Here is a 24,602-nt window from a genome sequence, read left to right as displayed (position 1 = left end):
CAGTGATGAGATTCCCTAGCGCCACTTTTTAATCTCTCGCCCATTATTACAAAAGTCCGCACCTGCTGCGCGCGCAAAAGTGCACGCACGTGTCGTTCGTAACACGCGGGCGCGTTCATCTGGTCTAACGGTTCCCCTTGAAAAACGGCCGGAGATTTTTCGCGTCCGACTTAACGACTGCAGTGGCAGTTCTTACTTCGCGCCATTAATGAATCTTGCCGCAGATTCCATGCACCGCGGTTAGGTGGAAAGCGTTTTTGAATCTCGGAGTTACTGATATATTTTGCAGGCGCGAAGACGCGCGCGCGCTGGTGCTGCTCACGTGACGTTTCACTTACAAAGGTTTTTCGAGCGAGAGAAGCTCCGCTCGTAATTTAATTCGAGCTGACGAGGGAATCTTTTCTGAAGTGCATGCGGTCATTATTTATGGGTGGAATAAGATTGCGAAAGCGCGGTTGGCGTTTTGTAGCTCGCAAGAGCATGCGTTAAGGAAAATCGGGGAGGGTACTTTGGAAAGTCGTTTACGTGATGCTAACTGTTCGTTGCAGCACTTATGACTAGCACTTGTGAAAGAGATGTAGTCTTTCTCTGCTGGAAGGAGCTGTTTGTCATTTCTATATATCAGCAATCAATTGCCTTAAAATTTACACACTAGTTCGCGTAAATTGCCTTAGTAACGACTCCGTTTAGGTTCCCAAGCTCATAATACGAAAAACACTGAAGCTTCACACACACACACACACATAAATGGGATGATGATGTTGTGGATCATTCAGCTTCACTTGGTTCATTAAGGTACACGTTTTGTGGAGCAGACTTTCTGATGAAGTGTAGTCAGTTCATCAGGAGATCTGCTGTACGGAAGCTTGTACTCTAATAAGCCAAGTGAAGCTCTCAGTGTTCTTCGTGTTATTAGTGATTGTGCACTAGACTCAAATTCTGGCGTTGTTCCGTTGTTCACGATCTCACATAGAGTGATTTAAACTTACTCCACGCCTGTTTGGTTCTACAAGTTTGCGAAAAAAAGATGATAAGACAACAAACCGTTAAGGAGCACACATTACATGCGTTTATGATTCCATTTGGACCAGCACGAGAAATAGCGCATCATGAGACAAGCTATCGATAACCTGCGACATTAAGTGACGCGGGCTTCTCCTCCAAACACCGCTGTTGTGCGGCGTAGCCAACCGCCTGTCGACGCCGACACGTTTAACGGTTGTGGTCGCAGGAGCTATTTCGACACAACCTCACATTCCTCCATTCCGGAAGCATTCACTACAGCACAATAGTGACATAGTGACGTCATCGGGCGCGGGCACTCTCCTTTACCAGATGTTCCTCGAATGAACCACAGCAGAGGCTGTGCTAATGGAGGAACGGCCGGATGATGTCAATAATTTGGACAGGACCAGACTACGTAATAACCTGGAAGCAAGTAGGAATAGGAATAGGCGCTGGAATGCAGTATACAACCTGACAACAGAAGTTTCTGGCATGTCATCCACTTTGTCGGTCGTTGGTATACGATACAGATATGCGAAATATCTGTTGAGCTTCAATTGTAGTAAAAATAATTTGAGAACTCAAAAAAAAAAAAAAGTATTTCAGATACACTTATGAAACAGAAACACAACAGGAGCTCACTGTGAACATTTGAAGTTGGTTGTGGTCTGCTTCCTTCTGTCCGTCGAAAAAAAGGGGGGGGGGAGAAAACCAAAAGAGGAAACAATATTTTAACCCGCTGAACCTTTCATTTCGCCACGCCTATACGCCCGAAGGGATGGGACAAACATCGCAGCCTCGTAGTACCTGTGACGGGGCGCCTTTTTTGGATAGCACCTTGTCTGTAAACCGGTTCGATAGGCTCCAAATAACCTTCCGAAAAGCTCTAAATCTAGCCGCGGCGACGACAACCTGACAGGACACATTGGAGCGGCAATTGGAAAGGCAGAAAACATGCCCTTCTTTCGCGGATGAAGGCCGTGCTACCCCCTAATTTTCGCTCGGATCGTTTCTCAGTCTTCGTCTCGGACCGAGGAGGTTCTGGAATGCAGATCTCGTGTTGTCTTTGTGATCGGGATCTTTCAACGTAGGGCGGATAACGTTGTTGTGTTCTTGCTGTGTCGAGAAAGGCGCGTATCATTGTTCTGTGTTGGAAACACACGGGCAGGGAGGCTGATTTCCTACGGGTGACAAGTATCAGTGCCAGCCGAAGAAATGCTGAAGGAAGTTCCAGGTCGGAGACGAGATAGACACCCATTACACTTTTGTGTTTGTACTTGCTCTGTATACTAGGTGAATTACCCCCCCCTCCCCCGCCCCGGGCTCGTTCTTTCTTAGTACCTACACTGTAAGCATAGGTGGGTAGAAATCCAGCGAACCAGTAGAATGTAGGAAGGGAGTTGCCTCAGGACAGAAGCCGCCGATATTTCGAACAGAGACTGTTCTTCTTCTGGGCCTGAAGAAGAACAGTCTCTGTTCGAAATATCGGCGGCTTCTGTCCTGAGGCAACTTCCTTCCTACACTGTAAGCAGAATGTCAGTAAACAAGGGGAGTCAAGTTCGACATGAAATGTAGCACATCACTCTAAGAAAAAAGGGTGTGAAAAGGTGGTAACTTCTATAGTTGCCACCTAGGTCAACATAGCGTCTGACAAAGGTTGTTATAGGGTGGTAAAAGAAATTATCATATCTCCGAATTGCTACCAAAAAAGGCGTACGCCCCCCTCGCTCGCCGAATCAGATGCGTTTGTATCTTTGCTATCTTGTATCTTTGCCATCTTTGCGTTTGTATCTTAGCCACTGCCACGAACCCTAGGGTTCGTGGCAATGGCTGGCGGACAACGTTCTATAAAGTGAAGTTCTGGTAGCAGGTACACTCTTAAAAATGAACTTCACCGCATAGCACGCTCCTAGCCAACCATAATCTCGAATGATATCGTTATCTGCCCTGGTTTGTTGAAAACGGGAGGCGTACGCCTTTTTTGTGACACTTATGCTGTTCGTAATTGTCATAGAAAAGGCGTACGCCTCCCGTTTTCAACAAATCAGGGCAGATAACGATATCATTTCATATAATGGTTGGTTAGGAGCATGCTATGCGGTGAAGTTCATTTTTAAGAGTGTAGGACTTCGGTGGGAGCAGGTAGAACTCTTCATCATGGTACCTGATGAAGCGAGGTCCCCCACGCGGAAGCTGCTACGTATTAAACTTGGGAAGCTTCAATGTAGTTTTCTTTTTTCTTTTTTTATTGTGCTAGCTAGATTGTACTAAAAAGTTATGTCATTTTAGTCTTTTGGAGGAATTAGATGCGTTGTCGCAACCATTACTTCTTTTCGGGACTATATAACTAGGGGAGTTTTATGCAAAGTTTAAGGACTACTCGCAGTGCTGGGGAGCATGTTTCATGGTCAGGAGACTAACATGGTGAGTAATCGCACTTGAGCGGAGTTAGAAGCTGTAATTGCTCCCTAATTCACATATTATTTTATTGGAGTGTGTTACGAGAAAACTATACCGCTACAATTGCTTCAGTGAAAGAACTGGCAATGTACATTGTTGGTGGTATTTTAGAGGCTTTGTTTACTTTGTTTACTTCGTCGAGCAAAATTAATTGCTTGCCCGCTTTTACCAACAACAACAACTTTACTTTATGATTATGATTGGCGAATTTCACCGCCAGGGGTGATACTCTACCCCTTTGGTAATGTTGTGGAATAGAATAATGAGCCTCCTCACAGTTAGGGCTTGCCAACTTTTCTCTTACATAAAAATACCAATAAATAAATAAAAAATAAAAAAACTGCTGTTCATGGGCACCATAAAAATACAAATAAATAAATAAATACCGTATCATTCGGTCGTTCATCCTCCGAACGCAAGGACTAGACAGGGGCTCAGACGTATCATTTACCGTGTCCGTCCGTCTGCTGAGCTTACATCGTTGAATGCATGCCCTCGACTATCGTATCCTTAATACCCCTCACGCGTCATTCTCCTCCTGCTGCAGCACACTGCTGAACCTTCTACTAGACCCCAATCAGCCATCACACGCCACCTGGCGTATCCAAGTGCCTACCGTGACCCGATATGCAAAGATCTCCTATACCACAATAACACCACGCGAAGATACAAGCTGTATCGGTCAGGACATCTTCATTCTACACCAGCAGCTGCACTTATGAAGGATCTACACAACAGTAGATGCCCTTCATTAGGGGAGAACGCCTGGCTCGGAGGGTGGTCTAGCCTTTTTAAGACCGTTCATCGTTTCCATCTCGAACGATGAACAATCCGGCGTTCCGTGCCGAACAGAGAAGGGTGGAGCAGCATCTGCGCTCCTTGAATTACTACTACTATGTTGTATTCGACAGCCGAGCCGAACTTGTTGCTTGGGTGGAGTCAAATCGGCACCGGCCAAACCAAATTGGGCCGGGCCTGGGATCTTCCCTTTGTGGTAGCATCGCGTGCGATTTGCTTCGTCAAAAAAAAGAAAGAAGAAGTGCTTTTGACCACTCTAAACATTCCTTCGTCTGCTGCACTGGCGTGAGATTGCGTGTGCATGTGATAGAGCAAAGCGTATGTGGGACACATTTTTCTAATAATACCGTAAAATGCCTACAGATGCAGGAAGAATGCACGAAATAGCACGGCAATAGCGAGAAGACGAAGTTTGAGTTTGGTTATAGGAAAAAAAAAATGAATGTTTATGAAAGGCCTATATAAAACAGTGCGCGATTCTGATGATGCTAGGTCACACTACTTGGGCTGTCAGACATTCATCAACTTCGGTTGAAATCTTTCGTTTTTTAAACACAAAGGACCTGCAGCCTAGACAGTTGGCCGCGTAACCGTCAAGTAACATACTGCGCGTTTTTGTGTCGTCGCGCTCAAGAAACGCATCGTCATCAACATGTAACAGTAATCAGACGCCAGACGATAAATGATAGGGACAACGATCCGTGGTCCTTCCGTGGCGAAAGGGTCTCTCCCATTACATGAAACCGTAACTGTTGTATGAGAATGACAAAAAAAAAAAAAAAAAAAAAAAGAGAGAGAAAACACTCACGCAGGCCTCAACAACTTTATGATGAGAGATGGAAGTCACTGAAAAGGTTAGCCAGCTGGTAGGACTCGCAACCACATCTTCTGGATTGCGGATGTGGGTTCGAGTCCTACAGCTAGCTGGTTAACCTTTTCAGTGACTTCTATCTTTCATCATTAATTTCTTAGGCACCTTGAGGCTCTGTATGTATTTGTCCTTTCTATGTGTTCCAGCCTCAGAACATCAATTGTCTCATATTCAAAAACTTGTTTGTGTGTCTAGTGTTGCTCAGCGCTTTTTCTGTTTGATCTGTATTATTTATTGCGTTGGTGTGTTGTATCACTTAGAGCGCACCTCTGTGTAGGCTTCAGCTGTTGGTGGGCACTGACAATAAATAAATAAATAAATAAACATCGGTGCCGGATATGCCGCATTAAAGCCGTATTAAGTAAAGACATGTAAAGAAATACTATGTGAAAGCGAATCTACAAACGGATGTGCATAAGAAAGGAAAGGGATACCGAAACACAAAAGACAACGTCCGAATTGATTTCACAGGAAGACCGTAAGTTTTCGGCAGAGACAATTGTTCTGTAAATTCGATATGTTTATCAAGTGCGGAACAATAATAGAACAATCCAATGTCCTGTGAACAATATTGAACTTTCTCATTTCATTCCTTCTGTTCAACTACATATGATGTGATCATGCAACACATGTGGTATCCTGCGGAAGTATACACTTCTGGGGGGCTCGTTTTATTGATTGCGAAGTCGTTTCTACTAGTAAATATATCATAAATGCAGGCATATACTGGTGGATAAAATCAAGAGAACGACAGACAAGGCCGTCGGCCTGTTTGTCGTTATCTTGCATAAGCTCACACTCTCAGAAAAAAGGGTGGAGCAGTTATACCTTTCAGGAGATAATATTTGTCGCATATGTTGTGCCTAAAAGGTTGCAAAATTCTACCTGCTACCTCACTCTCTGCCACGGATGACAGGGTTACCACTTGTGATTCGGTGAGCGCGGTGGGCGTACGCCTTTTTGTAGCAATTTAGATATATGATATTTGCTTTTACCACCCTCTTACACCCTTTACCGTACGCTATGTTGCCTACACTCTTAAAAATGAACTTCACCGCATAGCACGCCCCTAGCCAACCATCATCTCGAGTGATATAGTTATCTGCCCTGGGGGCTTAATCGGCTGAATCGTCGTTACGGTCGTTACAAGCTAACGAGTGGCGGGAAATTCAAAAAGGCGGGCGGGAAATTCAAAAAGGTGGGCACGTGATAAAACACGTGCACGGCGCTCTTCGCGCGATACGTTAAGGCCGTGGTATACGTCACGCGCAATGTGTCACGTGCCCACCTTTTTGAATTTCCCGCCACTCGTTAGCTTGTAACGACCGTAACGACGATGAAGCGATTAAGCCCCCCGATTTGTTGAAAACTGGAGGCGTACGCCATTTTTGTGACACTTATGCTGCTCATAATTGTCACAGAAAAGGCGTACGCCCCCCGTTTTCAACAAATCGGGGCAGATAACGATATCATTCGAGATGATGGTTGGCTAGGAGCGTGCTATGTGGTGAAGTTCATTTTTAAGAGTGTAGGTGGTCACTATAGAAGTTACCACCTTTTCACACCCTTCTTCCTGAGAGTGCAGGCTTTTTCTACAATGGATCATGTCTCTATTCCATTTCCAAGGATCCACAAGTGATAGACGTTTACAGTTCCACGACTATTTCGTTCTGTGAGGACCGTTCTTGTTATTTCTTTGGGACACCGTCACCGAATCTCGCGTTCGATTGAGAAGTACGAAAACAAGCAGCAAACAAATACAGGAGAAGGATTTTATGGTCCGAACCGCATAAAAAGTTGCAGAAAACGCTCTGGTATGTTGTACAGCAAGCGTGTTGATTTGCTCGAGGCCCTTCTCATTTATTCGGAGCATTCTCTTTTTTATTCGATGTATTCGAATGCTTCCAGACTCCACATTGATGCTGCCCCAGTTAAAAAAGAAGGACAAAAAAAGAAAGAAAAAAGAAGCCTGGCGTTATCGTATACACTGCATGAACTTCGCTCTGTCAGAGTATCGGCTGTTAAGGTTGAGTATTTTACCTTAAGGCATCACCTATAGCTAGCAGTTCATGTTGATGCCTTCGAAATTTCGTGTTTACAAGAATCCTTATCACAACTTGTCGCTATTAACCAATCGAACACGGCTTGCTCTAACTTTCGCCATTCGCTATTTTTTATTTTTTATTTTTGCCATTTCTGCTCGTAAAATGTCAGTGGCGATATATTGAACATGCTCGAACGTTGCCACTCGATTCCTCCTGATGACTGTTTTTTTTTGTTTGTTTTTTTGAAGGTGTGGCCGCACCCGCGAATGCTTAACACGCACGGCTCAGTGAACTTCCTAAGGCATCGGCCATCTGAACGGTCATGCCGTTTCGAAATGAACCTGAAGCCAGGGAAGGTCGGCCGCCTGTGGCCATTAAAGAGATCAGAACGGAATGTTGTATTACTTAGGGTGAGCTGCTTTATTTGTCCTTTGACTTGGTTCAGTCAATTCGAATGACTATTACAGGGCTGGGCTAATGGTTGATGCGTAATTAATTACGGTCCAAATGCTTTCTGATTGGAAGATGCCTTGTTGTTGTGCTCGCGGCTATCCAGGAAATGGAATGAATTGGAAATCGTGATTTTTAGCGCGCCCTTTATAATCATGCAGGTGGCGAATTTCCCCATTCATCATCATCAGTGTATTTGTTGTTGTTGTTTTAATCATCGCCTTCGACTGGTGGAGGAGAAGAGGTGAATGATGATAAATGTTCCTGACATGCTCGCAATATTCGAGAAATGGATCGAAATTCGCAATTACGTCTCCTTAATTCGGTTTCTATTGGTGGGAAGGGTTACCAGGAAGTTACTTAACGTGTATGTGACGGGATATCTTGCCCTCCACTGCCACAGTCATTAGTCCCGAAATAGACTAAACGCACAGAATTTGAATCGAAGTTTAAGGACTATTTGCGGTACTAGGGAGTGAATTTCAAGGCCGGGAGGCTAAAGTGGGGAGTATAGTTGCAATCTACATTCTGATTCGAAGAGAGAGGAAAGCGTACGCCTTTTGGTGTCATCTTGGATATATGATAAGTGACACAAAAAGACGTACGTCCCCCCTTTCTTCCAATCAGAAGCGATAACCCTATCATTCGTGGCAGTGGTTCGCACAGAGCGTGCTATGAGAGTAGAAGCTTTAATTACTCCCCAGTTTATTCCCTTCTTTATCTTCTTAGAGTGTACGTGAGCTGCTGATCATATAGGTGATGAGGTACTTTCACTGTTTGTGGGCAGTGATTCTGATGGATTCGATTTCCTGTGCAGTGTCAACGCTCCTTAACTGCTTTCGAATGTGAATAGCTGCCTTCACTCTTAAAAATGAACTTCACCACATAGCACGCTCCTAGCCAACCATCATCTCAATTGATATCGTTATCTGCCCTGATTTGTTGAAAACGGGGGGCGTACGCCTTTTTTTGTGACAATTATGAACAGCATAAGTGTCACAGAAAAGGCGTTCGCCTCCCGTTTTCAACAAATCAAGGCTGATACCGTTATCATTCGAGATGACGGTTGGCTAGCAGCGTGCTATACGGTGAAGTTCATTTTTAAGAGTGTTCGAATGATGGATCGAGACGTATTGGGAAGCGCAGTTAATCATGCACTCGTATTGGTCTACAACGAAAGAAGGACGTCCCCACAGTCGTGGTCCACCCGCTCATACTGGAACATCTCGCCTCAACACACCGATTAAGTCGCCATATATACACTGATGGCTCAGTAACACATGATAGTTCGAGCGTGGTTTTCTACATCCCGGATGAAGATCTGCACTCTTAAAAATGTACTTCGCCGTATAGCGCGCTCCTAGCCAACCCCCATCTCGAAAGACATCGTTATCTGCCCTGATTTGTGGAAAACGGGAGGCATACGCCATTTTTGTGACACTTACGTTGTTCATAATGGTCACAAAAAAAGGCGTACGCCTTTAAGAGATAAGGATATCATTCAAGATTATGGTTGGCTAGGAGCGTGCTATGCGGTGAAGTTCATTTCTAAGCGTGTGGGGCATATAGTTTCAAACTGCCCCATGCAGTGTCCTCGACAGAAGTCGAACTGTTCGGTATCCTGGCAGCACAGGACCATATTATCCGATGAGAACACAAAATGACTAATGACTAAATAAGCTAAAATCTTCGGACATCGCCAAATTTGTTGCATCCTACCTTTATTCCATCTCACGTGAAAGTGTACGCTCCTCATGTCCCTTCTTCCTCCCTCACGTGATGTCTTCATCCGACACTACAATGACCGCCTATACGTATCCAACAAATTCAAACCTAGTGACATATACCCGCTCACTTCTCGTCATCTGCGAACCTTGAGATCATTGCATGGGCGTTACTGAGGCGTAAATGCTGTGTTTGCGTCAATTCTTCACTCACCCCTCTGCAATTTACATTACAGCAAAGTAGACACTAGGAAAAGACGCTATCACTCCCTAATATGTGAGGAACTCTGTTTCTTATCGTAGACGATATTCACCTCTTCTTCACACCATGTCATATGGTCACTATTTATTTGTTGTTGTTGTTATTTTGTACTCATTCCCGACGCTCAGGATATTATCCACACATATCCCGGAGCTACTACAAAAGGAATCGTATAACCACCTGTCTCCTTCTCTGTGAACTAAAATTGCGCGTGACTTATTGCGTCGCACATATTTAATGCCTACCGAGAGCGCGCATCAACGCGTACTATCTCTTCCTTATCGCGCAGACACACACACACGCACCGTGTCGTTATCTGCAATAAACAGCGCGTGCTCCATAATGAAGACATCGTCCTGCAGCTACTAATTCCTTCCTCTCCGGACTGCACACAGCGCGCTCTAGCGGAGCAGGTTGAAGATTAAGGAGAGCGCCATTTGTCTGCCTCGCCTATTATTTTATCGCCCTATATGGAGGCAAGGATTTCTCTATTCCCTCCTTTAGTGGTACCGTAAACAGTTGGATGTAATGGTTTCCCGTTTGTCACAGTGGTGCCCGGTCAATGCAACGAAATAACAGGTTCAGCTATTCCCCACGGCGCCGCTATACTATGCTCCCGAGAATAATTGTAATAACAAAGTGACTAATGGCGGCCGTTGTCCCGCCGATACGTGGGTCCGATCTCAATAAGGATGCATTGATCGTGCATTCGCTGGGAATATTTTTACCAGTGATCGCATTTATAATATTTCGTTCTTGCATTCCCCGCAGTCAGGGTGACATCTACACTCTTAAAAATGAACTTCACCGCATAGCACGCTCCTAGCCAACCATGATCTGGAATGATATCGTTATCTGCCCTGATTCGTTGAAAACGGGAGGCGTATGCCTTTTTTTTTTAGAATTATGAACAGCATAAGTGTCACAGAAAAGGCGTACGCCTCCCGTTTTCAACGAATCAGGGCAGATAACGATATCATTCCGGATTATGGTTGGCTAAGAGCGTGCTATGCGGCGAAGTTCATTTTTAAGAGTGTAGCAGCAGAAGCGGCAAATTTTTGGTGACTGCATGTGGGACATATTAACGATAAACGATAACGATAAACGATGCTTTATTGCAACTTCCACATAAAGAATATTATATCGAGTGTTTCAGTTAAATCCCCGGGATAAATAATTCGCGAACAGGTGCACCAATCGACGAACACTGTCCGATACCACCTACAAGCTGCGCACCGTGTGAATGAGTGGGAGGGGCTCATTATTTCGTAAAAAAACACAACTTCTAAAGCAGGGCGCTGTCTGCATTAAAATGGGTACTACCCCTTTTGGGACCTTCAGTGGACACCTTTTAGAGGAAAATCTGCCACCGAAGCGGGTCATTTGTTGCTGCAATTAATTGGTTTCGGTTAACATATTTTGTTAACGCTAAATCAATTGTCGAAGCTAACACAATTGCAATTGGTGTTTAAGATGATGATTTTTTTTTATTGTCGTTGTTGGAGTAGTCACTTTTCGAACATATGTCGATAATAAAGCAATGGCTGCTAATATAATCATAGACGCAAGCTTCATTAGAATATCCGTCCGCGAGTTCACATTTCGAGTCTTCAAAACATCCTTCATTGCTTTATACACAGAATGGAACGCAGACGGCGAACAACACCAAAACGTCCAACTCACATTAACAAGCACAAAAAATTCCCTGCTCGACCTTGCAAGAGAACGATCTGGCGCGACCTTACACCTCATACTTTTAATACTCTCTTTTCTTCTTCATCTTTTTATGCAGCTGACTGACCCACTTGATGGCGTGAGCCGGACTTGAGAAAAAGAGGAGTCGGCTGCACTTTAATAGGTTATGTGGCTCGCAATTGAGGAATACTGCCCCGTGCAGCCTCTCGAGGAAACTATACGTACAGAAGTTGCTACAGATGGGCGCGCGCTCTTCACGAAACTAGAGCAGTTAATCGATGCTGGCGTGTGTGTGTGTGTTCCTTCTGTATAATAACGAGGTGGGATTCGCACTATAGATGCACCCCGTGAGGCCTGTACATAGGGGCAGGTGCGGTTCGGGAGAGTCTTGCGGCTATCAAGGGCTGATGAAATTTATATTATCGTTGCTGAATAGTGTGGTAGTTTAAGGTGGCATAGTCGTATCGACGATCTGATGTGGGGAAATGGGGATGGTAATGTAAATCACTGTAAGAAACTTTCAGCGTGTTCGGTTTCGCGACTGATGCTAATTGACATGTGGGAATATCTGTCGGCATTGAGTATCAAATCAATCAATGTCTTTCAATCAACAGCCTTTTTCTGATCAGGATATGTTGTTTGTACTTAGAATTCTTGATAGGACTCTTATATAAAAGAGGCCAGAAGACTAAAAACTGAGTACAGCAAACAGGAGCCGACATACTTGCAAGTCACGCGTTATGGCTATACGTTATAGTATATGCTATTAGTATATATAACTGTATATGTTACTATAATAGTTTATATAATAAATTTTTATATTATTTATAATAAATAATATATATTAGTATAATATATATATAGTATATATTACTATTAGGTACTCATGGAACGATGCGGCAGCACCAGAGGACACATGTTTCGCCGTGTTTGCGGCTCGTCAGCCCTGGGTAGCTGCGCATCGTTCCTAGTTGGCAAACCAGGGGTCACTCGCTCGCTGAGTGACCCCTGGTTTGCCAGTTAGGAACGATGCGCAGCTACCCAGGGCTGACGAGCCGCAAACACGGCGAAACACGTGTCCTCTGGTGCTGCCGCATCGTTCCATGAGTATCTGTTTCTCTGCGTGCAGCCATAGAAGCCATGTTATAATCTGTAAGTTTGAATTTCAAACACGTCTAGTATCATTTATTTGTTTCTTTAATGGCTTTTTTTTTCCTGCATTACTATTAGGTATATATACTAATGACTGTTAGGTTACGTTGGTATAGAAAGAAAAGAAAAAAGAAAGAAAGAAAGGATACTGGTATGGGCGATCCCAGGATTTTTTCCAAGGGACCGGGAAAGCTTGCAACCCCCCCCCCCTTCTACGCTGCAGACTGTGCGGGTGTTCAGATGTTCATATATATGGCATCTGAGAATAATCATGATGTCCTACGCTAAAGAGCGCAAAAATTTTCACAAGTGACGCTGGAACGCAGGAGAGGGGGGGGGGGAGCGGCCCCCTCCCCTTGCCCTTTTCTCGGTACGCCCGTGGACACTGGCTCACGAACCCAACTTGAACTAAACCTTTCTTCCCGCTATAGCCCTACACAGCAACCTATAACCTACAAAGTTTCAACTTTCACTTCCCATTTATAATGCCCCTTTAACGAAAAGGTGATACTATACCTTCCCATTAGAATCTCATGAGTTCCTCGTTCACCAGCGTTCTCTTCAATGAAATTCCATTCATTTACACAAATCCATTCCCTACTCCGCATTACAGATACCTCCTCCGTCTGACACTTTAAGGTCGCAGCGAACGCATATCATCATGTCACCCTTCAACGAGAACTCCACCTTTGCAATCTCAGTCAGCTATTAACATTGCTCCATGAGCCGTTAGTCGGTCTTCGCGTAGGCGTGCGACTCTTCTTCCCAAGCGCAAATAGCGTTATCATTCCAGTGATGCATGCTGTGTAGCAGCTTCGCTTCGATACTGCCGCAGCTCCTGGCGTTTTTGGTTGGTGGCATGCACACGCGAACGAGTGTTTGAGAAAATGAAGCAGCATATGGAAGGCAGTATGATTTATGAGTTGTAACCGCGCCGCCCGTATGTGCAGTCGTATGCGAGAGAGAAACTTCCTCGGCGCTATAAATCATGCTCTGCGGCTGTCCCGTTTATTTCGCTTCCGTGTCTTTCTTCATATTCAGGTGTGGGCTGCCGGTGTGTGTGTAAGAGCACATAAGTCGAAAGGGATCCGTGCGCTGGACGGTGGGTTGCATTCGCTACCGGGTGAAGTTACGCTGCACTATACCCGCGTTCAACGTAAGAATTGCAAGAAATGTAGTCCGTCAACCATTACGAAGTTACTCCGCCGGAGAAATTATACTGTAGCGCTAACTGGGGCCTGCTATAGGATTCCCGAAGAACGGAATTGTCCGATAGTTTCGATGTCGGCGTACGACTTGTCGTGACGTCGTGAGTGCAGCCAATAGGAATAAGCGCAGGGCGGGGCTTAACCGTGTCGTTCTTAGGTTAAGCACGGATATATAGGACAGTTGTCCTCCCAGCGTCCGCGGTGTTTAGTGATTTTGGGTGGAAACAAGACGAGTGTGCTTCGCACACACGGTGATGATGATGATGATGATGATGATGATGATGATGATGTGGGACTGTTGTCCGCCATCACGATAGACTTCTGCCCCACTGCAGTCTAAAGGAGTGGTGAGATGATTATGATTATCTTAAAATAGTCGATTAATATTAGTACATAAAATGGCAAGGTAGATTCTGGTAGTTTTTGTTTCTTATTAGATTAGATTAGAAGTAGTTTTAGAAGTAGTAGCAGTAGTTTCTTATTGAATCGCGTGCTTATGCAGGTTTCTGTTATCTACGTATTGCCATGATAGGCAATTACAAGAGTGCATTGAATGTTCAACTTTTTAAAACATGGTTGGTTTGTGAAAGTGTACATGCAGCTTATATAGGTGTCACGCGGAGTTACAAAAAACCACAGTTTAAAGTGATCTCTGGTGGGAATTTCAGGAAAATTTAAGACGGGAAATAATAGCGTTGCTCTCGCATTCTCCGACGCCTGCTTAAAAAAAAAAAAAAGGGAACACGAACAACCCCCATCGTCCGGTGAAGACATCTTCTAACCAGTCCAATTAGTACAACGCGCCCGCTACTGCATTACACCAAACTTACGCAACAATCCGGACCGGATAAAGTGCTACGCAACATGCAGTATATGCCCCAACTCCAACAACGAACTTTCTCGTGCGCTCCTGCGCAGTACCTGCGCCTATAACGAGAAACAAATTGGTCTATCTCCCACACGTACTTGCAACCGACCTTACACGTAACGGAGACAAAACACGGCCAGACGAAATCCATAACTCCCATCAAGTGCACTCTAACAACGCGTCGTACGCACGTTTTTCGTGGCAAGCTTAGAATACATTAGCTTTTATGAGCCAGGAACGATGGTCCTCACACCATGCCTTCTTCACCTCTTCTCACACCCATTAAGAGAAGGGAACAGACCTTAACGACGGGCATCACTTTGCAGGTCGTTTTCGACACAACCGACACTGCACGCATTTTTTCCCTTGCCTCATACCCGCATCCTTTTTCCTCTCTGTCACCCAATCCGTCAACGTCTTCATCCTTCCATTCTTTTTTCTTTTTTTTTTTCTTTTCGAATATACTTCTGCAAGTGGGTCCTTCTTGGTACAAAGCCTCACCTGCGGACTGATCGATTTCGGAATGCGAGAAGATGACCTTGTGTGCAATTATCATTTCGAAGCGAGCGTCCTCGGGTAGTTGTGTGCGTGCGAGCGCATGTGTGTGAGACGTTTATTACATAACAGATAGTTGCAATTTGTCCACAGGCGCATGTGGAAGGATGATAAGAAGTTACGCTTGCGTGGTCGTGTTGGAGAGATGAGTTTTGGCACCGATGAGGTTGACAGTTGGGTGTGCGAAGGAAAGGTCATCTTGATAGAGACGTTTCACACTTGTCTGAGAATTAGGTATTAAGTGTCAAATTCATCATAATGAACGAGGAAATTTGCCACTTAATGCCTAATATATTGTGTAATTCCTAATATTCGTGTCACGTAACACTCCCAGCGTGTTTGTTGCTGTTGTTGTTGATGATAGGCAACACGGGGCATGGTGAGGCTTCGAAGAGGTGTGGCGTGCGAACCTATGGGGTTCTTTTTGTTCTTCGAGTCTGCTATAGATTTACCTAATGCTGATGTTGACGGCGAAAAAAAAAGGGGGGGGGGGGGTATGGCTGTGTTGCACGCTTCACAAACGACCCGTGCAATTGTAGACCACTAAATAATTCATAGTAACCGCAACCAAGCCTGCAGCTTTATTGCTCATATGATAACTACTCAACAGTATGTTCCCAAGTGAACCGGATCGAACGTATTTGAAAAGCAGATATTGCTGTTTTCGTATATCATCAATTATGAACACAAAATTATGCTGATGGATATAGTCTCAATATAAAAATAGCGCATGTTTTTTTTTTTTTTAAATGGAACTCGAACAATAAGAGTGCTGGACTTGATCTGTAAGCTTTGATGTAAGCTGTAAGCCTTGTTACGTTTAATATCGAATATACTATCGAGATATTCTTATCGAACAAGAAGTCATTACAAATTAGTATCAGTCATTAACAACTATTATCAGTGTAATAGTGCACGCATAGTCACAAGCGATATACACAGTATTCTTACGGCGCAAAACATATAAGTCATCGAAAAAAATAAAATAAAAAAATAACGTATCTATTCAATCTCATCCGCTACGAGACAGCAGCAGATTGCGTGCGTGCACGCAACTTCCCGGTGTCCATCGTGCCCGGTTAACGAGGCAGCGAAAGAAAACGGAATTAAATGCAAACCCACGTAATAGCGAGGCTAAGAAACTCTATCAGGTAAATGAGTGGCACAGTTTGACAGAGTCCAGTTCGTTGACCAACCGCCTGCAGCGTTAGCGCGACATATTTGACAGCAGGTGTCGCAAATTTATCTCAGTCGCCGTTTCCTCTTAACTACATGTATACGACAAAACGATGTCCTCTCCTTGTACCCCCCCCCCCTCCCCCTCCATCGTACCCATCCCCGGGGAATAGTATAAGAGCTTCACTCTGACAGCGGAACAGGATTTGCTGCTATTCGGGAACAGACATGGCACCGCTGTATCTGTCCGTAACCGTTCAATTGATATCTTGTAATCGGTTTTTGACCGGACAGGTGTCGTGTAAACTGCCAGATGCGTCTGGTTAAAACGTACTGCCGTTATCAATGTCTGTAGTTTTAAATAAGATGAATGGCAGGTCTTATTGGTCTTTTAGTGAAAGCAAAATGAATAAGAAGGTGGGCTCGATTGTGAACTTTTTTTTTAAGTATGTGAATTACAATCAGAACTATACAGCTCACATAAAGGAGCGGTCCTTCCAATAGTATAGTCAACAAGTATATTGCCGCGAGTATTTCTTGAAATTACCTTAAGGATGTGGGTATACCATCAAACTTGAGAGTTCTGGAAGAACATGCGCAATTCGGAATTACATTTTAGCTACGTTAAGTCTTATCGTTCAGATACATCTGCATTGACTGGACATTTTGTTATGCAATAAAAGCTAGGGGTGACTGGACCCTGACTGTGAGACGTAAGAGACCTGGGAGACCTAAACTGTGACTCATTGACAAAACAGCCGAACTAGCTTCAAATCCTTCGCGCATGACGAGGTCGAGTTTGAGTTTGATTATAGAAAAACAAAAACAAAAAAGAAACGACGAATGACGACATTGACGCGCCGTGAGATACTTCGTCGCACAAAGAACACCAGAATGGTACCCACACGAAGCAGCGAGATATGAGAAAGGCATAAAAATATCGCCAAATCGCAGGCAGCTTACGAAACGTATATTCTTCAATCAAGCCCGAAAACGGGGCCGTGTTCCCAATCAATATCTCCCCGGCGTTTCCCACGTCATTGATCATTATTTCTCCTGCGCCTTTCCATACAAGCGGTGACCCCCCTGAACCGTCTATGTGACGCAGTCTATTGTCTCCGATATGTCATTTGATTAACCACTATCGCAACTTTTCGTGCTCTTCTCTCGCTCCGTGTCTATCTTGTGCCGCGTGCTTGCTCAGTCGTATTTCTATACAACGCGCTTAGCATATTTGACTGCGCGATCTGACCTCGACAGAACGTGGACTCGCGTAGGCCATCGGAGACTGCCAGGAAAGGGTCGTCTCAGCATGCTGTCCCGTCAAATCTAGTGGAAGACAGATCGTGACTTCTCCCTTCGACTGTGACCCCACAGGGGTCCAGAGGCCGGTGACGGGTGTCCCTCTTATTGGGACCCCCGACGACAGTTGCGCCCCCTGAGGGCAATTCCCGCGTATACTATTCGAGGGCACAGTAGCTACCATTCGCTGCTCGATGCGTCATGGGTTGGTGTCTCGAGTATGTGAGTCATTAGACCTTGTGTCTCTGTTTCCGAAAATGTTTCAGCATAACTTTCACTAACATAAAAATAAATAAAATAAATAAACATGTGGCTTAGACTCAGCAAGTTACCAGTCAAACGGCAAGGTGTGGAAAGGGTACGCTTATTTCATGGGCGCAGCAGCCAATTGTCATCATCATCATCATCATCATCATCATCATCTCACCATCGTCTCTTTATGTTTGCGTCTGTTGTTGGACCGAATACAGACTGGACTTTCCAAAGATCGACGTTGCATGGCGAATAGCGAACGACATCAACAGTTATGTCTTTCCGACTACGTTTCGGATAATGAGAACAAACTCTGTAGATCATGAGACTATCGGTTAATTGAACGTGTTCCGTGCACGACCAAAATAAAAATATAACAATAAAAAATGCCTAATTTCTAATTAACGTTTCAAATCTCTTTTACCGCTCGTGAAACATTTCAGCTTCGTCACGTTGCAGCAGGAACAGCCGCACCACATCCCATATTATGCATATCCTATACCACAACACATATATATACTACTTACAATTCGGAGGGTACATCGCTCTGACGTCACACGATGCCGCACCTTTATAATCGGGTACCAACCTCCTCTCCACGAAGGCCGCGTCAACTCAACCCAGCACCTCTCTCTCTGTTCGATCTGACCAAAAGTTGACGCGTGCTCCCCCATTGCATGGCCGGCCGTGAACCATACGCGCCCATATCGAGACATAAATATTCTAATTAATTCAAGGGGTCTTTCTCCAAATGGGGCCCTTCCAGTGCGTTTGTCTCCCGATGACAGCGTTGGAATGCCAGCGGCGCCCCCTTTGATTTATCTTTTTACTTCTTTTTTTTTCGGCGCTGTATATACGCTCTTTATACCAGGAGACAGGTATCCGAAAATTATGCGGCCCGCGCGCTCTTCTTAATTTTTTGTCCGCCTCCGACGACATCTTTAAAGGATGAAGGATGGTTGGAAAACATTTCTTCCGCCTTGTCGGGTTCTTTAGAGTCGCCCGCGGCCCTCTTAAATGACAGGTGTCGTTAGTGGTGCTTCTTTTTTTTTTTTTTTCTTTTTTTTTCTAACTTGCCTCGCAGCCGTTATGTGCACGGTTATGAAAATGTGGACGCGCAAGAAACTTAAAAGGCGCTTCGTCGTTTTTCTTGGTCGGTTACGGAGACGAATGACGTCAACGTTGCAGGACATTTTAGTGCGAGCTCGTGTCGTAATTAAGGAGGAGGAGGGGGGTGAGCGTGATGTGTAGGGAAGAAAATTGAGGACAACGCTTAACGTCTCGCATGAAGTATACATATTAGGTAACTGTGTGATAGAGTGGATGCTGCTGTGGAATGGATGTGATGTCGCGAGGAGTGAACACAGTATACACTCTTAAAGATGAGGGGGGGGGGGGGGGGGGGGTCGAAGTAGCTAGCCGTTGTTAGCCGCACTCAAGTGGACATCGTCAGGACTACACTCTTAAAAATGAACTTCACCGCTACCACTCTCCTAACCAACCATCATCTCAAATGATATCGTTATCTGCCCTGATTTGTTGAAAACGGGAGGCGTACGCCTTTTCTGTGACAATTATGAACAGCATAAGTGTCACAAAAAGGCGTACGCCACCCGTTTTCAACAAATCAGGGCAGATAACGATATCATTCGAGATAATGGTTGGCTGGGAGCTTGCTATGCAGTGAAGTTCATTTTTAAGAGTGTAGAGCAAAAAAAAAAAAAAAGAAAAGAAGAAGAAGAAGAGAACTTCACCGCATAGCACTCTCCTAGCCAACCATAATCTCGAATGATATCGTTATCTGCCCTAAAGGAGGCGTACGCATTTTTTGTGACAATTATGAACAGCATAAGTATCTCAAAAAAAGGCGTACGCCCCCAGTTTTCAACAAATCAGTGCTGATAACGATATCATTCGAGATTATGATTGGCTATGAGTGTGCTATGAGGTGAAGTTCATTTCTAAGAGTGTAGCATGAGCAACGATGAACCACACTCTAAAAATAGAACTTCACCACGTGACACCCGCTTAGCCAACTTTCATCCCGAATGACACCGTTCTGCCCCTGATCGGTGAAAAACGGGAGGCGTACGCCCTTTTGGGACACTTATGAAGTTACGTTAATTGTTCATTGTATGTTTATGTTAATTGCGCTTGTAATGAAAATTAAATTAAAGCATTTTAAAAATCGGTAATTATTTGATCAGGTATGAAGACGCCTAACTCAGCTGTTGTTAATTCCCAAGCAGCACAACATGTTGGCCCAATGTTGGGCCATTACTGGCAATATTGGTCCAACATTAAGCCAACGTGTTGTGCTGCTTGGGTTGCTTCCTTATTAGATGAACTCTACCGTATCTTTAAGAAAAGTATAACTGCACTAGTAGTGACGCTATAGTTTTGGGATGATAATGACGTCACAGCTGTAGTTAGTGACGTCAACGGCTGGTATTTGTACGTGTAATATAGTAATACCTGTTATAACAACTATATCAATACTTTTGGAAGTATTATAATTACAAATTAGTTATTTTACATATATTACAAAGTAATCGGTAATATGTATCGGTACCTCGACTTGCATGGTGTAACTAGTCTAACCCTATGCAGCTTCGTTCAGACGTACACTTCTGATTGGTCAGCCCACTTGTGTATGCGAATTTGTCGCTGTCGCAGGAAGTCGATAGCGAAGAAGCTACAGTTTTGTCATGTCAAAAGTTATACAGATGTAGCGATTGTCTTATTGCTTGGACCACAAACTGTGTTCTTTATCACTGCCTTTCTCCGCTGACTCTTCAGTGGTAAACGTTAAGTTCAACGTCGCGACGGAAGCAGTTTCAAGATATTTCTATTAGTATATTTTCTTTTATGTCCGTTCTAGAACAAGTTTTAGGTGCGGGTGCGGCGTTTTCGTTTTGAAAACGTTGGAGAGGTGTTTTCGTTTCCTTTGGTTCGTCTTTCTTTTTATTTTTTTTTAATAAGGACGTTGCATATATTTGCATAATTTGAGTACATAATCGATAAACTGACTTGACCTGTGCTTTGAACACGGTTTCGCTTTGAACGTGACGGACATTTCGGAGATCTTGAACCCTTATTGTGATAAGACGTGAAATGTGGCTGGTCAAGGGCAATACACTGTCATGGAGAGAAAGACAGGGAGAGAGTGAGAGCGAGAGAGAGAGAGAAACGAACAACTGCCGTGGAACCGGAAACCGTTTAAATTGTTTTCTTTCCAACAGAAAAAAAAGAAAAAGTACGGTGGTATTATACGTCACAAGAGAAAATAAAGGGCCGGTGTTGTACTACTGATAGCTTAATTAATAACTTTTGACTGAGGTATAAGGGTCTCTTGCCAGTACTACGCATCAATATCAGGTTTCTGTTCCCTACACTGACTTTCACATGACCTTTAGCCGCATGACCACTTGACATTTTTCGTGCCTCCTGTGAGTCCTGCCCCGTATCTTTCTCGTCTGTCGATTTCGACCTTGACGTCCGGCATAGCCCAAGTTAAGGAGATTTTTCGTTTTGCTCAGTCAGGACGCTGCGAGCGCTCTCAACCAAGTTACGGTTAGATGAGGTTAAAGTAACGTTCTGTCACTGGGATCAGGCTGACTGCTGTAGATTTCCTTCTTTTGTAAAGGATGACGTAAAGTTGATTATTTCGGAGAAGTCATGTTTGGTATTGATTTGAGGTTGGCAAAGCCTTCATAGGGACGGGTTTACACCAGGTTGTCTCTGGTTTTCCAGTGACTCACGCGAGTACAACCTATAGATGTTTCATATATAAGACTCGTTTTTATTTACCTTGTTCGTGCGCTGGCGACGGTGCTGATCGGTCTTTGTGGTTCTGGTGGTTGCTCTTGGAGGTGTCGTTGCTTTGTTGGAGGTAGTTTTTCGTTTTGCTGATGAGGAGTTGGTCGATGATGGAGGTCAGTCTGCTTTCTCGTTTGGGCTCTGGGCTCACACTGAAATAAATAAATAAAACATATTGCAAACAATATTTGTGGAATTATTAAGTAAGTAAATAAAAACGATAAAGAAAAAAAGAAACCCAAATTATCGCGGACACGGCTCTATCTCTGCGAAGGTTAGAGTGCGCTGTACATTGTTATGTGTTTGGTTCACGTTCTTGCTGTGCTGAGCACTTCGACGACAGTCATCCACTTGGTGCTCGCACCTTTTTTTGTGGTCAGCTTTAAATTGCCCGATGATGAAAAAAAAAAAAAAAGTACGCTGGGTACTACGGCGTGTTCAAAGTGGCAGACAGGGTTATTTTAAATAGAGTTCAGGACAGAATGGAGTTTTTGACGTGGCCAGCTCGCCACCAATCGGTTTATTCGAGATAATTAATCAGTTAATTTTCGTTTCTTGCAAGCGCTACTATACTGGAACGTGAACTGCGTCATTTACAGTAGAAATCTAAAGCAGATAGAAAGGGATAATATGCCACTGCGCCCTCTTTCGCATGTGTTCATTGTAAACAGGGGGAAAACACAGTTAGGACTGACGTTACGACGTAACCACGGTACAAAGCGATGTACGTATACGGGCGTCGACAACAACGTCAGCAGATTCGTAACTTCCTGTCTCGCCCCACCCAAATGATCACGTGGTCCTCACGAATAACAGTGTATAACGAGATACGGGAATCATACGGCATTCCCGCACACGTGAAGTACGTAATTAAACTCAACTAACGCACACGTCATTTCTCAGAGAACAAGATTGTAATTAAGGACCAGATTGTTGCAATGCAGAGCTCAGCAGTGGGTGCTGATTTTTTTTCTTTTTCTTGAATGAGCGTGCAGAAATCCCCTACACATGAAACATATATTGATGTGGCAATGACAACCTCTAATATAGTTGGCTATAAGAACAAACGTAATGCGGCCGGGAATGATAACAGGCTGTTTCAGCACCTGTCACTTAGGTCACTCTACGTCATGGGAAATAACACAGTAATACCCAGCATGATATGAGGTATAGCCTTTGAGGCGAGTCAAGGTCACTGCCCATTCTTTGCGCAATCGCTGTACAAAGCTGTTTCGCAATACTAATTGGATGTAACTTGTGGAACGTCTGCCACACCCAGATTTACGTCTGCGAGTTTCTTTCTTCTCGCCGTTCCTTGATGTTCGACTTCATCTCAATCAGTCACGGAGCTTTTTAAGTCGCAAAGTTCACGGGTAAAATGAATGTATGTGTGATGAAAAATTGCGATAAGAAATAACTATACACTTCCATGAATTCTGGCGATTCACAGGTTCGACCGTATACTTGGTGGATAAAATTGCGAAGAGTAAAAATACAGCTGTATTTACAGCGCAAAGTGTCGTTCTCTAAAAAGTAATGGTGAAGTTCAATTTAACAACAACAACAACAACAATAACAAATACATGTCGGTCGATTGACAGTATTTGCCACTTTGGGCCCACTACCCAAATTTAAGAATTGGGAAAATCCAATAATCGTTTTATGTGGGGATCATTAGTCTCGCAAGCTGTTCGAGGAATGAAATGACAGGAGAAGCGAGATAAAGTGAACAGCTGGTCGAAGATGTACACTCCAAGAGAGACGTGTTGCTACGTTAACGTCTTATCCAATGATATTATGAACGTGCTGGTCAAAGTCAGTTCTAGAGGAGGGAGGTGTCAGAATCCTTTGAAAAAGAATGAAACTAAGTTGAACTGGATTGGATTTGAATGTAATATAATATAGCGATTATGCATGGCTTCACAACTGGAACCGGCAACTCCGGTGCATTTGTACGCCTAGAATTCGGTTAATGTCACATATAACCAGGGGTTGGTGAGGATGATGATGTAATGGCGGCACAATGAGTGTGTAAAAGTTTAAAGAATATATTATAAGCTGTGTACAGTTGAAGTTGACAACCTACCAAAGTGCTGTGTTTTTGTTAAACGCACGGTGAGGTACTACAACTAGACGACCACTACAAACTCACATGCCACAAACTCGCAAACTATACCATCGAACATCTGGAACTCACAGCTAATATGGCACAACATGTGTTTCAACGGCGTCTACCAGATATTTTTGGCCCCATTTCAGTTCTATACTGGTGACGGTGTGCAACCAACGTATATCTTTGTAAACCTTTCCAGTTGTAGGGAAAAAATTAGCCGGAACTGTTTGGCTGCACGTATAGAGTATGCGTTTGTAAGTGCCCAAACGTCACCATGCCAATACTGGACAGCTGTTTGATGACGCATGCAGCTGACGATGGCCCAATAAGGCCGAAACAGCTGTCCAGCACTGGCATGGTGACATTTGAGCACTAAGAAACAGATTTCCAGTTGTAGGTTATCCAGATGGAGCAGCGCCAAAGCGCTCACCATTAGGAATATCTGCAGCTATAAATCTGTGTCTTATAAATAACACCCGATATTCACACAATCTCCTTTACTGCCGGTACACACGCGAGCATATAAACTTCGGAATCGTCAGATTCCACTAGCCCCACTTATTTGCTGAAGCTGGCGTTTTTGTAGCACGTGAAAGCCACCCGAGCAGCACAACATCGTGGCCCAATATTGGCCCAAGATTGGACCAATATTGGGCCTCTATTGCCAATATTGGAGCAATATTGGACCAAGATGCTGTGCTGCTTGGGAAGACATTGCACTCTGTAGAGCTGCACGTCAGGCCAGAAGCCAATTCGTAACCCCGAAGTTCAGCTGTTCAAAACCATATTCTACGTGCTCTGTCACGACAATGTTTTCGCTGACAAAAGTTCGGAAGCCAAACGTCGG

General features: G+C 44.1%; 1 protein-coding gene across 2 annotated transcripts in view; it reads right to left on the bottom strand.

The window, feature by feature from the left end:
• Nucleotides 1–24,602, bottom strand: part of LOC135369817 (polyhomeotic-proximal chromatin protein-like) — a 231,890-nt gene that overhangs the window by 91,125 nt on the left and 116,163 nt on the right. For both annotated transcript variants that reach the window (XM_064603359.1, XM_064603360.1), the window contains exon 3: nt 21,634–21,794. In XM_064603359.1, the coding sequence (XP_064459429.1) occupies nt 21,634–21,794 (161 nt within the window). The remainder of the gene's footprint in view (nt 1–21,633; nt 21,795–24,602) is intronic.

The sequence above is a fragment of the Ornithodoros turicata genome, chromosome 10 (assembly GCF_037126465.1).
Source record: "Ornithodoros turicata isolate Travis chromosome 10, ASM3712646v1, whole genome shotgun sequence".
Classification (NCBI taxonomy): domain Eukaryota; kingdom Metazoa; phylum Arthropoda; class Arachnida; order Ixodida; family Argasidae; genus Ornithodoros; species Ornithodoros turicata.
Note: the sequence above shows the minus strand (reverse complement) of the source record. Positions and strands in the feature narration are given on the sequence as shown.